A 17,222-nucleotide genomic window follows, 5' to 3' on the forward strand; every position below is an offset into this window, starting at 1 on the left:
TCCTGAGGTGAGGCCCCGTTCCCTGTTCTCCTCAGGGCGCTGGGGGAGCCGCGGTGCGCTCCGTGTGCCGGTGAAGTTTCCTCTTCCCCCCCAACCTCGCCAAACAACCGTTAAATTTAAGTTTAAATTTCAATAAAGTATTTACTCATCAAAATTTTCGTTCCGTTAGTTGGGGTTGCCGTCACGTCCCCAAACTGATGCCTGTGGAGAGAGATGAGTCGAGACCTGAGAGGCCGGGGATGTGCCCGCGGAAGAGGATTTCAGGGATGGCGAGGGGGATGGCGAGGAAGAGCTCAGAAGGTAGAGGTGAAAAGAATGCCTGAGCCTGGTGAGTCATTTCTTGTTCTTCTCCGTGTTTTCTGAAGCAATAATACTTTTACCGCTGAGACAACTAGTTGCTTCCCGGTTGCCAAAAGGATAATTGAGACTAAAACTTGTTTCAGTATCTCTGCGGATCTAGTAACAGTTATATTATTTTTTATTTTCTTTCTCCAGTAAAATCTCGACTAGTTCAATCAACGTTGGACCAGTTTATTCCCTATAAGGGTTGGAAACTTTATTTCTCTGAAGGTATTTTTGGAACAAAATTAATATGTAGCAAGTATTTTATTCTCTTTTTTCTAGAACTGGTTATGAGTAACAGGGGGTGAGTTCAACAGCAAGAAACTGAAATTTATATCTGCAATATGAAAACATTAATACAGTAGGGGCTTTGGTCTGTAATATCTTGTAATATCTTTGGGCTCCAAAACTTGGAAAGGCATCTTGAAATAGTGTTAAATATGATATTTCTTAAATCTTGGCCATCAGTTGTGTAAAACATGAAGTCTATCAAAAACTTGAATATACGTGAGTCCGCTGTGCTTGTCCTAAGTTATCTTAGATAAAGTTCTGTTTTGTAACAAGTCTTACAACATTACTGATACTCTAGAGATCTATTATCTTAGTTTTGGAATGCAGAAAGCTAGTGGAAGACAAATTGCCTGTTTGTGTTATTTTGTGAAATTGAATTAATTACTGATATCAATTACTAATGCAATGTGTTTCTAATTAGCTTATGTTGACAAGTCTCCTTTTGTCCAGAAGACTCAAGCCTTTGAAAAGTTCTTCATGCAACGCATTGAGCTTTATGATAAGGTAAAAGCAAACTAAAACACTCCCTCCCCTCTCCAACCTCTTGTTGGTACAGTGATGTTATAGGTTTTATGTGTTTTCTTCATCATAGATATGAAATGTTTATGCCATGGTTTGGTTGTGTTATGTTTATAATTTGAAATGTGTTTAATAACTGAAAGTGTTTCACAGGATGAAATAGAAAGAAAAGGAAGTATCCTTGTGGATTACAAGGAACTAATACAAGACAGAGAATTAAGTAAATCAATACCAAATATATCTACTGAATTAAGGGATATGCCTCATATAATACTGCACTGCATGGGTCTGGCAATTCATCAGGTAAATATGATGTTCCAACATATGCAGCCATAACCTTCACAATGTGAAAGAATCACTGGGACTTTAAGGCAATTTTGTTAAAAAGCTCCACTCTTGTTTTTTGTCTTACAGAAAGTAACTGTTTATTCAAAACTCAAACTTCTATCTCTCTCCACTGTTTCTGTATGGGATACAAAACTATTTTGCAAATGCTTTGGGTTTGGTTCATTTTGCAAATGCTTTGGGTTTGGTGCATTTTCCTTATTCATCATCAAAGGAGTTGACTAAAACTAAGTATAATTCTAAGTTTTATGTTACTCCTTAATAGGAGTTCCTATTTCTGCTTGGGTTTCTTTGTGTTTTTGTTTTTTTTTTTAATATACTGTGCTGTGTGTCAAACCTCATGTAGCAGAACCATGACTCTGGGTAGGTGAATGGGGAGCAGATCCAAGAATTCCTTGCTCCTCTGAATGCCTCTTAAAAGTAGCAGCTGACTGCTTGTTATTGAGAAGCAAGTTGTCAGATGTCTGTGTTTCAGTCAAAACTCCACACACTGACAAGCACTAAAGATTACCCTGTGTGTTCTTTTTTCTTTTTTTTCTCTTTAATTAAAGAAAGGCAACAAATATGTTGATTTTTAAATTCCATTTGGAGCTTAGAACTTCAGAAGTGGAAAAACACCGTTTAGTGGGGGAGTCACCGAGCAGCAGAGGGTTCTTTAGACTTCAGTAGGAAGCTTAAGGGGTGTTAGGCAAACTTAGTAGCAAATTGAGTCCATACTACATCTGTGTCTGCCTTTCTCTTCTGTGTAGGTGCTAACAAAGGACCTTGAAAGGCATGCTGCAGAGCTGCAGGTGCAAGAAGGATTACCCCTTGATGGAGAACCTATAATAAATGTGCCTCTCATTCATGCTAGGTAATGGGTGTTGAGTCTTGGTGTTTTCAGGAGGATGTATATGCCTCTTGTCTAGTGCTTATCAGTGTCCCTGCGTTGTGCTGAAGCCTCACTTGCTTAATTGAGAGACTTGACTCTGAAGCTGTTTCCAGAAAAACAGGGTACACTTTCTGGGGTTTTTTTCTTCAGTGACAAAGGCTAAACTGTCACTTTGAAGACGAATGCAAAATGAAAGCTGCTTTTAAGCTGGACAAACAGCTTATGAGTAGAACTAAATCTCTACAAAACACATTGATGGAAAAACAAATAAATATATTTAACTTTCTGCTGTTTACTGTAGAAATTGGGAAGGCATTATGATCTAGCCTTTGTTAGCTGGTCTTCATAAAGAAGCTGATTTGGAAAGGGTCCACACCTGTCCCTCTCTGTGATCCAGCACAGGCTGCAGTTTCACATCTGCCCTCCTGTGACAATTTGGGGGATACAAATCCACATTTTTACCCCACTGTGGTCCTCTCTTATGTGAACACAAGAAAACATTATTTTATTGTGAGAGAGTTTATGTGGTTTCCATCTGCAAACTTATTCAAAACTCAACTGGGAGTGTAGCTGGGCAGCCTGCTCTAGCTGACCTTGCTTGAGCCTGAGGGTGGGACCAGACAGTCTCATGAGGCCCATTCCATTCTGCTCAGAGTTTGTTTTTCTGAATTTTTTGTCATCCCTGACAAGGTGCAGTGTATTGTACCCAACGACAGGTTCAAATGTCCTCGAAACATGAAAACTCATGCTTCCTTTGGACCACAAGCATACCAAATCTTTGATCCTTTTGTGTTGCAAGTCTAAGCTCTGGTTTTAATCTGAAATAATTTGAAGAGATTACTATAAAGTAGTTTCTGTTGTATCACTATTCTCAGTTGTTTACAGGAGGAAGGTGTCACTATATAAAAAACTGTATAGCTGTTGAAGTATAAGCACTTGGGAAAAATTAAATGTTATGCTGCTTTCTAGAACAGGAATCAAAAACTGTGCCACAGACAAAGTATTTTGAATTGGTGCTCTGGGTTACTGTTAATAATTGATGTGTAAACCTTTGTTGTTATTGGGTGCCAGACTTTGTTTCTTAGTCTGTTTGATTTTTGGTAGTTTTTTTTTTTTTTTTGTTCTTCACTTAAGTGTGATAAGTATTTCAAAATATTAAGGCTTTACTTTTGTGTAGGGTGTACAACTATGATCCGCTGACGCAGCTGAAAAACGTCCGAGCCAACTGCTATGGAAAATACATTGCCTTGCGTGGGACTGTTGTGCGTGTCAGTAACATTAAGCCTCTCTGCACCAAGCTGGCTTTTGTATGTGGCACATGTGGAGATGTTCAAGCTGTTCCTCTTCCTGATGGAAAGTACACACTTCCAACTAAGGTAAGGTCAAGACACTTCATGCCTTTTCCCTCATCGGTTGTGATTTGGCAAAAAGTAGCACCACTGGTATTAAAAAAAATAGATGTATCTAATATCATAGAATCATAGAATTAGCCGGGTTGGAAGGGACCTCAGAGATCATCAAGTCCAACCCTTGATCCACTACCGCTGCAGTTACCAGACCATGGCACTGAGTGCCACATCCAGTCTCTTTTTAAATATCTCCAGGGACGGAGAATCCACCACTTCCCGGGGCAGCCCATTCCAATGTCTGATCACCCTCTCAGTAAAGAAATTCTTTCTAATGTCCAACCTAAACCTCCCCCGGCACAACTTGAGACCGTGCCCTCTTGTCTTGCTGAGAGTTGCCTGGGAAAAGAGACCAACCCCCCCCTGGCTACACCCTCCTTTCAGGGAGTTGTAGAGAGTGATGAGGTCTCCCCTGAGCCTCCTCTTCTCCAGGCTGAACAGCCCCAGCTCCCTCAGCCTCTCCTCATAGGATCTGTGCTCGAGTCCCTTCACCAGCCTGGTTGCCCTCCTTTGGACCTGCTCCAGGACCTCGATATCCTTCCTGAACTGAGGGGCCCAGAACTGGACACAGGACTCAAGGTGTGGCCTCACCAGCGCTGAGTACAGGGGCAGAATCACTTCCTTGGACCTGCTGGCCACGCTGTTCCTGATACAGGCCAGGATGCCATTGGCCTTCTTGGCCACCTGGGCACACTGCTGGCTCATGTTCAGCTTCCTGTCAATCCAGACTCCCAGGTCCCTTTCTGCCTGGCTGCTCTCAGCCACTCTGTGCCCAGCCTGGAGCTCCCCATGGGGTTCTTGTGGCCAAAGTGCAGGACCCGGCACTTGGCCGTGTTGAACTTCATCCCGTAATATGTAAAGATAGATTAAACAGCACACACTAGAAAAAAATAAATGTACCACGCAGCTCTGGATTGCTCCATGCCCTTGTTAATTGAGAAAATTCTATCCTGCTGAAACAAGATAGAAACTCCCTCAAGTCTAGACAAAAATAAGTCTCTTTTAACTTCCCTTTCACTACTTTAAAAAACTGCCTTCAGCTTGCTGAGGTGTTTCTGTATGCTTAGATTGGTGTTTTTTGTGGGTTTTGTTTAGAGCTTTCTATTTTAATTTCACCATTTTTAAAATCTGGATTTAAAAAGTCATTAGACATAGGAAGGTGCTCAATTACTTAATGTTACCTAATGCACTCAAGTGAAAAATACCATGTCCTCTTCAGCATCTGCAAGTAATAAAAGGACTCCAAACTAACAAAACAGCAACCAAGTGAAAAATAAACAAAACCCCTACAAAAACACACCCACCACCCTTTGCTCCCCCAGCCTAAACCTTAACCTCAAACCAGTTCACCACAGGGATCATGCAATTTAGCTGTATATGCTCTGGAAACTGGAAGTCAGGGTTGAGGTGTCAGTGGTTGACAGCACTTGGTTAATTAAGTACATGCTAATTTGTAATCCTGATGTAACCAACTTCTTTCCTTAAATGGTGCTAATGAATCACATTGATTTGCTTGCTTTTTTTTTTTTTTTTTAACCAAATAAGGCAATTTCAAATTATCATTGTGAGGTAACATCTGGAGTGAATTAGAATTACTGTTGTTGCAGTGCCTTGTTCCCGAGTGTCGAGGCCGATCCTTCACAGCTGACAGAAGCTCTCCTTTAACTACTACAGTGGACTGGCAGTCTGTTAAGTAAGCAAGTCTTTTTGTTTTCTGCACAAAAATGTCTGTCTGCAGCAGAGCAGTCAAAAAGTGACACAATGGTTCATTCCACGTTACACTGAGTAATTTTTTAATAATCTTTTGTAGCAAGCACTCTTCAAAGTTTGTGTTACATAGCAGTTGTTTTAGTCAAGAATTAGTATACTTATATTCAACCTACTCAGTACAATTGCTTCTTGGGAATCCCTCCTACCATTATTTAAGAAATGCTCAGTTTGTGCTCTTTACAGCTTTTCTCAGTTGTTTCTAATTGCATCTACTAATTATTACTTTTAATGACCTGTAAGTTGGCTAGAGAAGCCCTATTAAATGACATTAAATTTGAGGGCTAAAGATCATATCCTGAAGTGATGTTGTGTCTCCCAGTCCCCAAGGTACATTCAGTAGAAGGAAGTAGTGCTGCTCCTGCCCATTCATCTATTTTTTATGTCTAATCAGCAAGCAGATATGCCTAAAACTTGTGAGAGCTTTGGTAAAAGGGAACAAGTTACTCTTTCTACAGAAATTAAGAATTTTAAAGTGTAGGAAGGTGGAATGTGGACGTGGTTTTGCTTGCTTCTATCCTACTATGTTCTATTAATGTTATAACCATCCTACTCTAGTCCCATAACACACTTTCAGAAGAGTTTATGTTGCTTCTTGTCTGCCCCGTTAGCTTTCTGCAGTAGGGCTGTCAGCTTGGAAAAAACAGGACTCTGCATACTTTTCCCCCTTTTTACATTCAGATTCTGTAAGTTCACATGCTTACCAGAAGTCTTATTGTGCCTAATGACATGTAAATGTGTTTTGTAAAAAAAAAAAAATACTGCTGACAGTCTTGCCAGCAGCTCTAGAGGGTGCTGTTTATCAGCGCTTCTGAAGAAAAGCTTGACTCAGCTTCAAGAAAAGCTATCAGCTCCAGGAGTAGAGCCAAAACTGGAACCTTACAAAGAATTTGTTACTTGTTAGCCTTTTACAATTATAGGGAGAGTGAGCTGCTCTTCTTGTTTTGGCCTGAGGAATTTCAGGCTTTGAGATGGTTAGAATGCCAATTAAACATTCATCAGGGCTCTAATGTCTGAGCTCTTAGTTTTTGTATGAGGTCCATTTCACATACTGTAATTATTTCTACGTGAATATCATCATAAGTGCTAGAAAATCTGAATTTCAGCTTTTTTTATTCTTTCTGGAGATCATAGTTGTGTTTTTTTTTCTGGGGCTTATGCATAATATATACCTACTTATTGAAGTCTGAACTGAGTAAGTTTATTTCTCCAAATTCAGCGGTGTTGTTTCTAGAGCTTATCAGGGTATTTCTGTCTCCCTTTTCAGCTTGGAAAGGGTTGGTTAGAAGCATACAGCTGCAGGTCTTGAATGCCATTGTTGAATTGGAAATGTTTACTTGTGGAGTATGTGCTCACCTTGTTTTGTAGGGTGCAGGAGCTCATGTCAGATGATCAGCGAGAAACGGGCCGAATCCCTCGCACAATCGAGTGTGAGCTGGTTCAAGACCTTGTGGACAGCTGTGTCCCAGGAGATATGGTCACAATTACAGGGATAGTGAAAGTATCAAGCACAGAGGAAGGTAAATTACATCACCTGAGAACACCTTTTCCCTAGGGTGGGGATTTTCCCAATGATTACAACAGAACAACAACCACCATCCCCCTTTGAGTTCTCAAAGTTGTGAAGACATTAAGTGTATGTATCTTCAGAAGTTCCCAAAGTTTTATATCAATTAGTTATTTTGAAAAAGCCAGAAGCAGTGCCCTCCAAGAGGAGCACTGTCTGATGGCCACTGAATGACAGGGGGTTTCACAGCCCACTCTCTTTTCCCTTTAACATCCCCTTCAAACGACAGGAAAACTGTCACACTGTTGTGAAGGAGTATTATCTTATTATCTTTTTTCCCAAAGTGAAGAAACATGTTGCACACAGCTGAAATAGAATATATTGCAGGACTCAATATATATGTAGGACTCATGTGCAGTGAGACTGTGTTTTCTGCTCAGTAATAACTGGAGTGTATAGAAAATCAGTGATTATTAAGCTACGTATTTAATTCTTCTGCACAATGGATGTTTTTCCTCTAAATATTTAGTGGAAGCATTTTATATTCAATTTATTAATGTAATAATTTAAAATTCCTTGAAAAAGTAACTTATTCTGGGAGGAAATTTTCTCAATACACATATGCCCTCATAGTGCAGTAAAATGTTTTTTGTGTACCTAAATGGAGGGAACTGAAAGAACAAATATAGCTATAACCCTGAACCCTTTGCATCAATTTTTTTAAAAAATGCAGATGTTAAATTACTTAAATATTACCATTTTACACATATTACACTTAATATTTCTGAATTATGCTATGCCATTTGTAAATAACACCAGTACTTAATGACAGAAAAATTACTCCTTCATCCATTCTGAATTTTTTTAACAGGAGCTTCTAAAAATAAGAATGACAAGTGTATGTTCTTGTTGTACATTGAAGCAAATTCTGTCAGCAACTGCAAAGGACAAAAACCAAAGAATTTTGATGATGAGACTTTTCAAAGATCATTCATGGAGTTTTCACTTAAAGACCTCTATGCTGTTCAAGAAATTCAAGCTGAGGAAAATCTGTTCAGGCTCATTGTGAAGTAAGTTGTGTCAGACCTAGACTAGGTCTAGGATTAGACTTCTAAATCCACTTGACTGCCTTCAGACAGTTGTGGCAGCTCATCTTAAAGCTATGAAATGTCTACCACAGATACCAGAGATTTAACTATCTATAGTGGACAAGGGGCTTGGGAGGAGGTGAAACTATTGCCATGGGAATGGTTGAACACTGGGAGGGATTTAAAGGATACAGAGAAGTTAAGACTAGAAAAAGCAATTAAATAGTTAATTTTGCTCCTCATTGAGTAAGTTCAGCTCAGAAGCTCTGTTTGGTTCTCCACCCTGCTTTCCTGTAGCAGGGGAAAGAAGTCTAAGAACTGAGCAGAGGATGTGAAAGACTCTCAGTTTAAACTGAAAAGTACTCTTTTAGTTGCAGTGTCCCTCAGGCTCTCCCAGGGGAGTAAAAGAACACAAAACTCTCACCTTTCAAAGGAGGGTTACAGGTAGTTACTTGATTGAGATAGTGCACAAGCCATTGGGAAACTTCTCCTCTGTGCTTCTGTATACTCAGATTAAAGGCTTTCCTTACTTCAAGCATCTGAAAATTTTTATCTGAAAGTTTCAAGAAATTCTATGCTGCTGATTTAAACGTGTTCTGTCAGAAATTCAGCAACAGCTTACTGAATGTTTTATGGTTATAGAGGTATTTTGTGACAATAGAGACAGAGCAAGTGATTACTCAATAGTAATACAAGATTTATATGTCACTTATGTCAGTGTTCTTTGTTTTTCAGCTCTCTTTGTCCTGCAATCTATGGCCATGAGGCAAGTAATTTAACAGCTCTGCTTCCTACTTCAGTTTGAAATGCTGATGCCACAATGAAGTCCTAAAGGATTTATAAAGCTTATCTGGGGTAGGGGCAAGGGGCAGGGACAGGGACTGTGTTTACAGTGACAGGGAAGTGGCAGCCTTGTATCCTTAAGTTTAGCTGTCCAGAAGGACAGGGTTATTTCAGTGATTTCTGAGGAGCTGTCAGTGTAAGCTACCAGGATCAAATACTTACAAGCTGTTTGTATGTACCACTACAGATTGTAAAGGCAGGTTTGGCCCTGGCATTATTTGGAGGATGTCAGAAGTTTGTAGATGACAAGAACAGAATCCCGGTGAGAGGAGACCCACATGTTCTGGTTGTTGGAGATCCAGGATTGGGAAAAAGTCAAATGTTGCAAGTATGGTTTGATTTACTTCCATTCTCTGGTGGTATTTTTCTCTTATTTCCTTGCTTTTTGATAAGCATGGTAGGGTAGCTGTGCTAACAGCCAAAAGTTTTGCTTGAGCCTGGCTCTAGCTATCTTTTTAGGTAGCATGCCTGAAATATAGGATGGTACTCAAAGGGTTACTGTCCTGCTGTCCTCTCCTTCCAGGGAGCCTTGTAGAAGGGATCCAGCCTGTTAAAATTCTTATCAAAGCAGGTATAATTGGTCAAACCTGTGAGCTTTCAAGTATAGGCTTGCTGTCCTGCCCTTATGTAGTTGTTTGGGTCTTTTTTCCCCACCAGCCCCTTTCCCTGGTGAGGAGTTCCAATCCTTCCTATCTTCATTTAGCTGATCCATTGTCAAATGAAATGAGTACACTTTTGGAACTAATGCAGATTTAAATACTATGCCACTTACCATCTGGAATTTTTACTTCCATTCTCTTTTACCCTATTTCTATGTTGCTAGCACAGATATCTTGGCTTTTTGGGAAAGGAATCTACTGCAGCATTTGGGTTTTAGTCTTGGTGGGCATTTCTGTATGACTGTGACAAAACCAGTTTAGTAAAGGAATCTGTAGTGTGGACAATATTATGTTAACCAAACTCCCTGTTAACCAACCCCAATATTATCTTAAACTATGCAATAATTTAACTGAAGTGATGTATTTGTATGCATCTTGGCAAACAATGTTTACATTATTTTTTCATTCGCTGGGGACTCTTTTTATAGCACAGTAAATTTTTTTTTCACATGATTACTAGATAACAGAATGTCATTCAAGAAAAGATAATAATCTGTTTGTTCCTTTAAATAAGACATAGAAAAAAAAATCCCAAGGAGAAAACCAAAGCTAAGTAGGGAACAAGGTTTCTTTGTTTGTTTGTTTTTTCTTCAGTACTCACTGCCTGTCACATGTCCAGTACTGAACCAAATATGCTCTGAGTGTTACCTATTAATTGAAACAGATTAAAAGATAATTATAAAGATAATAAAAGATTAACTATAGATAATTACTGCGAAAATACAGCTGTAACTGTAAAATACAGTTGTAACATGTATACAGTTGTAACTGTATTTTAGGTAAATTTATCTGCAGCATGTCTATGTTCAAGCTTACCATGCTTTGCTTTTCTAGTTCATATTTCAAATTGTAGGCTGCTTTCTGGATACAAGAAGCATGGAAAAGAGTAGGACTATCCTATATCCCCTAGCTCTGGGGAGCATTAGGCATGCCTTCTCTGAAGCAGCATGTGTTGTGCACCTAGGACAAGGTGTTAGTCTAAATACATCTTGGGGTCTGAAGATACAGAAACTATATAACTGCAGTTCTGTGATGGATAGCATATTCCCAAGCATTTCAACCTATTTTGAAAGGTAACTGTTGTGCCCAGTGTCCTAGCAGTTTTGAAAACACAGTGGACTGTGCTGCAAGGATTGCAGCCCAAGTTATTCCTACTGCTTTGCAGAAGTACGTCCCTAGAAGTTATAACTTTACTCTTGGGCCACGCTAAGTAGAAAGAAATAAAATATGGGTTTACTTTGAAATGTTTCTCCAGAATAAGACTTAAGGAAGTCTTCACCCTGGGGAAGAAAAAAAAGCATTTATTTTCTCTTCTAGGCAGTGTGTAATGTTGCTCCTCGAGGTGTGTATGTTTGTGGCAATACTTCCACCAGCTCTGGCCTGACCGTGACGCTTTCTAGAGACGGCACTTCTGGAGATTTTGCCTTGGAAGCTGGTGCTTTAGTTCTTGGAGATCAAGGTAATACATGTAATGCAGCAGGTTTTGTATCACTGTATGTGGGAGGGAGGGATGTGTGTGCTGTTGAGTCCTAAGATAAACTGCAGTGCTTCTGTAACTGTGGACTAGAAATGTAAACCCGAAGTATGATACTGGCTTTCCACACCCTGGGAAGTTCTGAGCTTCTCCAATGAGGTGGAGAATTAGCTGGAGGTGGTTCCTGCTTTCCTAGGGCTTAGGATGTGCATGAAAGTGGAGTTCTGCAATTCATATGCCAGCCTTATTTAATGTGTCAAAGAGCTAGGATTCTCTTGCTGATAAATCTCTACTTAATGGCAGATGCTGGACTCTTGCTGTTTTTAGAAGAATTACTGGCTTATGGGATTTCTTGTCTCTTTCTATTTTTAAGAAGCTTTTTGAGATCTTAATGTGTCATGAAGACACTGCTTCTGTGAGCCAGGCCAGCTTTAGAGTGGTTCAGCTGCAGCAGCAATGAGAACAAACCTTGCTGAAACAGAGAGTTGGTCTGATGTCTCCTGCACTTCCTAAGACGTTCGTTTGGACTTCTGATGGATTGTAACATACAGCCTACCAGATTATACAATCATCAGTGGGCTGTAGCATACACTTGTCCTTCAGTCAGTGTGTTTTCTAATAAGTCTTGTGTTAATTGCTTCCAGGTATTTGTGGAATAGATGAATTTGACAAGATGGGAAACCAGCATCAGGCTTTGTTGGAAGCCATGGAGCAGCAAAGCATCAGCCTTGCCAAGGCTGGGATCGTTTGCAGTTTGCCAGCTCGCACATCTATTGTTGCTGCAGCAAACCCAGTTGGAGGACATTACAATAAAGCCAAAACTGTGTCTGAGAACTTAAAGTGAGCACTTTCTGAAATGCTGCTTATATAGTTCACACTGTGGAGTAGATGCTTCTGGCAGTTTTGTATCTTATATGTAATTGCTTTTTAGTTTCCTGGATCTTAAGCACAAACTCATTGTAATAATTTTCCATGGCTTTTGAGAGAGAAATTGCTGTTTTACTTTATTCTGAATGAATGGGATAGGAGGTTTCTTTTAAGTGTCTTTCAAGTGGAGTAGAGTTGCTGTAGTTTTTTCCACTTTTATATTTTTTTTGTGGTTTTCTTGTCTTTCCTCTAGAATGGGGAGTGCCTTACTGTCGAGGTTTGACCTGGTTTTCATTTTGCTGGACACCCCAAATGAAGATCATGACCACCTGCTGTCTGAGCACGTGATGGCCATCCGGGCTGGGAAGCAGGCGGCGTGCAGCAGCGCTGTTGTCGCCCGTACCAGCTCACAGGATCACTCTGTCCTCCAAGTTGTTTCAGATCGACCACTGCTTGAAAGACTGAAGGTAGGACCAGGAGCAACTCTGGCTGTTGCTGTGCTCCTTCTGGTAGTACTCCTTGCGTTTGGGTCCTGGCAACCCTGACCCCACTCCCATTGTTCTCGTGATAATTGGCTCTGAATTAGAGGAAGCATTAAAGGCTCCATCTAACGGTTTCTACCAATTGCCTGTTGTAGCTAATGTTACCCACCCTGCTGCAGCTGCTAAAGGTGTGTCTCAGGCCATCATCCTCTCCACACAGAAGAGAATTTACTAGCTGAGCTGGGTTCTTTTACAGTTACAGTAGTGAGGAGACACTTAGCTTAAGGTGCTCCAAAGCAAAATTGCTGTGTTAGCTAATTGAATAGAAAGCAACAGAGAGAGACTGGATACAATAACTTGAGATAACAGGATGTGCTGGGAAGTATTGAATCTGAATAAAACAGTGCGTAAAGAAATCCTTGAGCATATGCAACTCATGACAGATTTGGGGTTTATAGGAGAGGAAGCATATTTCTTATTAAACTTATGTGATCAGTTTGAGGGCTCATACTATCAAATGCCAGGCCTTTGGAGAAGTATCCTGTACTGGAGCTAAAGCCATGCACTTTTGGAAATGTGATATCAGCCCTGATGGTTTAATCTTCTGTGGAGCTGTATGTTATAACAATTGGGAAACTGGATTTTCTCTTTGGAGAAATGATTTAAATACATTAAAAATTCTATTTGGTGCTTCTTATCTTATGTTGCTGCTTGCAAATTAGAAGCTTCTAATCTGCTTTTTCTGAAATGGCCAAGCATGTTTAATTATATGTCTAAGCATACCAGATGGATTCTTTTCAGTACATGCTTCAATATACAAAGCACTGAGCCTTTACAGTGAAGATTTCACCAGATAAAGCATGGAAGATGAAGATTTCATGTTAAAATTTGCATTGTACAAGATTCTGACAGACAGAAAACTAAGCTCTTTGTAATTGGGTTAGATCTTACCAGGAGAAAACTTTGATGCCATTCCACACCAGCTGCTGAGGAAGTATGTTGGATATGCTCGGCAGTACGTTCACCCAAATTTATCTCCAGAAGCTGCTCAGGTCCTCCAGGAATTCTACCTTGAGCTCCGAAAACAGAATCAAGGAGCAGACAGCACACCAATCACCACCAGGCAGCTGGAGTCACTGATCCGACTTACAGAGGTAAATGCAAGCTGTGATACTTCAGGGCTTGAAAACAGAGAGAGAATTCCTATGCTGCTACTGGTATCCTGTAATTTTTGATGGCTTATTCACTGCTCTGCCTTTTTTGTGTTTCAGTACAGTTTCACTATGCTTCACTTCCTCTGGCTCCCCGGGACACACACCTCTATTTAAATTTCCAGTTTGCTGTGTTAAAAAAAAAAAAACCAACAAAAAAACCCACACAAAATCAGATAAAATGAGAATATAGGACACTTAAAAATGCTTAAGAGCTGCTGTTGCTTAAAGCCTGTAATAAAATAAAACAACCTTGAGGGGGCGGGAAAAGAATATAATCACATTTTCACAAAATGAGAAAAAAATAGGTGAAGGCAGGAGCATGCTGCTGCCCATTTTGACCTTGAACCACTGCTGTTTTCACAAACACTGTGCCTCACTCAATAGCATGATTTATCTGCTTTCTACCAAGAATACACTGTTAAAAAGCAAATAAACTCCAAGCTACAGGCTAGTGATGAAAGCAGGAGATGACATTGAAACACTATCAAAAAAATAGCAGAATATTCACCAAAATCTTGTAAGCTCAGGTTCTGTCTCTGCTCCTAAAATCTGTGCCTTTCATAAGGTGATTGTAGCCTATTTTAACATCAGTTATACTAAATCTGAAGTTTAACTTCGTGGGTTTTGTTTTGTTTTAAGGCAAGATCAAGACTGGAATTAAGGGAGAAATCTACCAAAGAAGATGCTGAGGATGTAATAGAAATAATGAAATATAGGTAATACACACTTATTTAAAAATAAATAAATCATCACGGTGCTGTGCCAATCACACCAATGCTTTTTTTTTTAATATAGATGTACAAACACAGTGAAAAAATTACCTTGGGAACCTAGGTCCATGATACCATTATTCAAATTTGTTACATCTTTAAAAACTGTGATCACTGAGACCTTTGAGTTGTGCAGTAATTTAGATATGAGGCCCTGCCAAATGTTTTGTTTTGTTTTTCCCTTATGTGATTCCTCTCTGTTGTGGCTGAACTATTTAAATTCAGAAATTATGTGGGCAGATCCTTAGTTTAAATTCCCTAGATAGTGATTTTCTTAATAGGGCATGGTTTCTGATGTGGATTCTGAGAATTTAATGGCTCGAGCAGTTATGTTTCAGGAAGCAAATGAATGCACTCTTGTTTTTACCTCCTCTTGATCTTCTTTTTAGCATGCTGGGAACCTACTCAGATGAGTTTGGAAAACTGGACTTTGAACGTTCACAGCATGGGTCTGGGATGAGCAATCGGTCACAAGCAAAAAGATTTGTGTCTGCCCTTAACAATATTGCAGAGAGAACTTACAACAACCTCTTTGACTTGCAACAGCTTCGACAGATTGCCAAGGAGCTACAGATACGAGTAAGTCTGGAAATCAGGCATTCCTTCACCAATAAACTACAGGACCAGTCACAATTACCTGTTGCAAAATGGGAATTGGAAAAGGCACATCTTTTGTGCCTCTCTGCAGTGAACAGAAATAAGCAGCAGTAGCTGCTTCTAGGCTGAACATTCTTCCTGAGCTGCCTTTGTTCACAAGCTTTACTAACCTTACTAGCTGTTTGACAGTAACAACAACTTGCCACTAGAAAGGATTGATTCTGCTTCTGAAGCTCGTCCTTAACAAGATTCTGCTTTGTTTTATGAAAGGCAATTTTTAATTTCAGTGCACCTGACTTCCTCTGGCTCCCTGGGGAACACACCTATTTTAATTTCCAAATTGAGGCCGTTGTGGTGTCTGTGTTCTGCTTCAGCAGCTCAGTGACATATCTGCTTGGCCTTCTCTGGCCCAAATAGGCCTTTTGGGTTTTCATTACTGCTTCAAGCATCCTGATGTTGTAACTTGATAGGAATATTAATGAGGACACATGGCCACAAGTGTGTTTTATCCTGCAAGGGGTTTTCATTCTGTACTTGTGGGTTTACTTGTGGCATTCTGTACTTGCCAGACAAAAGTACTGCCAGCTAATTCTGCTTCTTGCTGCATGATAAAAAGCTTTCAATGCCAATTTAAAACTGGATTTCAGTGTAACGAGTGAAAAGTAGTGATAATGACTTTATGGAACTTACTATGAGCAATGATACTGTTGTTCTTGTTACCTGGTTACCCTACTTTCACCTGCTGGGACAAGATGTCTTCTGCTTCAGAACTTGTTCAAATGTTGACAGTACATAAATATGGATTAGGCATAAATCCTATCTGACAGAACATGTTATGCCAGCTCTCTTCTCACATAAGCATTCATTAATTCATTGACTAGCTACTTAAAGCTAATTCAATTAATTCTACTTTTCCCTTCATATATAGAATATGTTTTGCTCATTCAGAGTTCTACTCCTGTATGAAGTGCTTTGAAATCAGCGAGAGTTGTAGAAATCAGGCTTCCCTCTGGCAGATACTTGTGTTTCAGAACTTAGATTTACGCATAGGTTACTTTGTATACTTTCTGAATCTCATAAAGATGTGAACACTTGTTCTATGTAACACCACAATAAAAGCAGTGTGTAAGAAAAGCACACAAAGGTGCAGCTGGCTGTATGCCACCTCCTAGTAGGTCAACCATTTGCTAAGGAAACTAATCTATTTGAAGCTCAGTTTATTTCACTTATAAACTGCTTTTGTGTGACAGATAAAAATGTCATACTTCCAACTTAATGTTCATTTTCGCCTTTCCTTTCTTTTCCCAGGTAGCTGATTTTGAAGGCTTTGTTGGATCCCTAAACGATCAGGGTTATCTTCTGAAAAAAGGCTCACGCGTTTATCAGCTTCAGACGATGTGAAAAGAACCGCTGTGATAACCTTCCCTGAGCCGTAGTTGTTACACCCGGGCTGGGCGGATGGGCTGGCAGCAGCACGGGGCGTTGAGCTGCAGCTTAGCAGTCAGTGCACTGCTGCCTCCCGAGGTGTGAGAATCCCTCGGGGAAACCCGCAGTGCCCGCGGGCTTCTTTTAAGCTGCCACAGGATGAGCAACACGTGGGGGGGTGTTGCTGCTTTTGATTCATCCTGTGAGTCTCCTGGCCCAAAAAGGGACTGACTCCGTAAGGCTGGTGCGAGCCCCGTCTTCCTGGAGGAGTGGAAGGTGTGGTTTATATTGATGTTATCACGGTGCAGTAACAGATTTGACTTCCAAGCATAGTGATGTAGGATCCGTGAATTTAAAGCTGGAAATCTCTCATGAGAGGATGATGAGTTGTGTTTTCAGCACTGTAGTTAATATGAGGAATTTGAAGTATAGAAGCTTCTATAGAAACTTCGAAGTTGGGAACCTTCAGGTTGATGGAAGAGTTTTGTAGCTGTGAGAAGGTGAAACTGTTGAAACTGACTTAATTTTCTGTTTTGCAGTTCTGTATTTATTAGTCTTTGTAGCTGAGATTTTATTTGAAACACAAGTGTGAGTTAAGAAAATATCCTTATTACAATATTTTGTGAAATGGGAATTGGATTTTATTTATATCTTTAATTAAACATTTATATGGGAAATCTGTGATTTGCTCAAGAGTATTTATACAGTAAAAGTGAAAACTGGTGTGGCTGCTAGTGACTGTTACACAAATATAT

General features: G+C 39.9%; 1 protein-coding gene across 1 annotated transcript; it reads left to right on the top strand.

Annotated features, from left to right (window-relative positions):
- Nucleotides 1-16,686, top strand: MCM8 (minichromosome maintenance 8 homologous recombination repair factor). The gene is made up of 19 exons (XM_071740103.1): nucleotides 1-70; nucleotides 170-328; nucleotides 496-570; nucleotides 1,055-1,137; nucleotides 1,306-1,455; nucleotides 2,247-2,350; nucleotides 3,546-3,744; nucleotides 5,382-5,467; nucleotides 6,910-7,061; nucleotides 7,920-8,118; nucleotides 8,872-8,902; nucleotides 9,167-9,307; nucleotides 10,956-11,097; nucleotides 11,757-11,952; nucleotides 12,233-12,446; nucleotides 13,406-13,615; nucleotides 14,315-14,391; nucleotides 14,835-15,024; nucleotides 16,351-16,686. Exons 2-19 carry the CDS (start codon nucleotides 214-216, stop codon nucleotides 16,441-16,443), a joined length of 2,457 nt encoding a protein of 818 aa, XP_071596204.1. The 5' UTR covers nucleotides 1-70; nucleotides 170-213; the 3' UTR covers nucleotides 16,444-16,686.
- Nucleotides 16,687-17,222: the final 536 nt, after the last annotated feature.

Source organism: Heliangelus exortis, chromosome 3 (assembly GCF_036169615.1).
Source record: "Heliangelus exortis chromosome 3, bHelExo1.hap1, whole genome shotgun sequence".
NCBI lineage: Eukaryota > Metazoa > Chordata > Aves > Apodiformes > Trochilidae > Heliangelus > Heliangelus exortis.

Coding starts and splice junctions, on each gene's coding strand:
- MCM8 (XM_071740103.1), top strand. CDS start 214: ATGAGTCGAGACCTGAGAGGCCGGGGATGTGCCCGCGGAAGAGGATTT. Junction 329..495: donor GAAAAGAATGCCTGAGCCTG/GTGAGTCATTTC, acceptor TTCTTTCTCCAG/TAAAATCTCGACTAGTTCAA. Junction 5,468..6,909: donor GTGGACTGGCAGTCTGTTAA/GTAAGCAAGTCT, acceptor CTTGTTTTGTAG/GGTGCAGGAGCTCATGTCAG.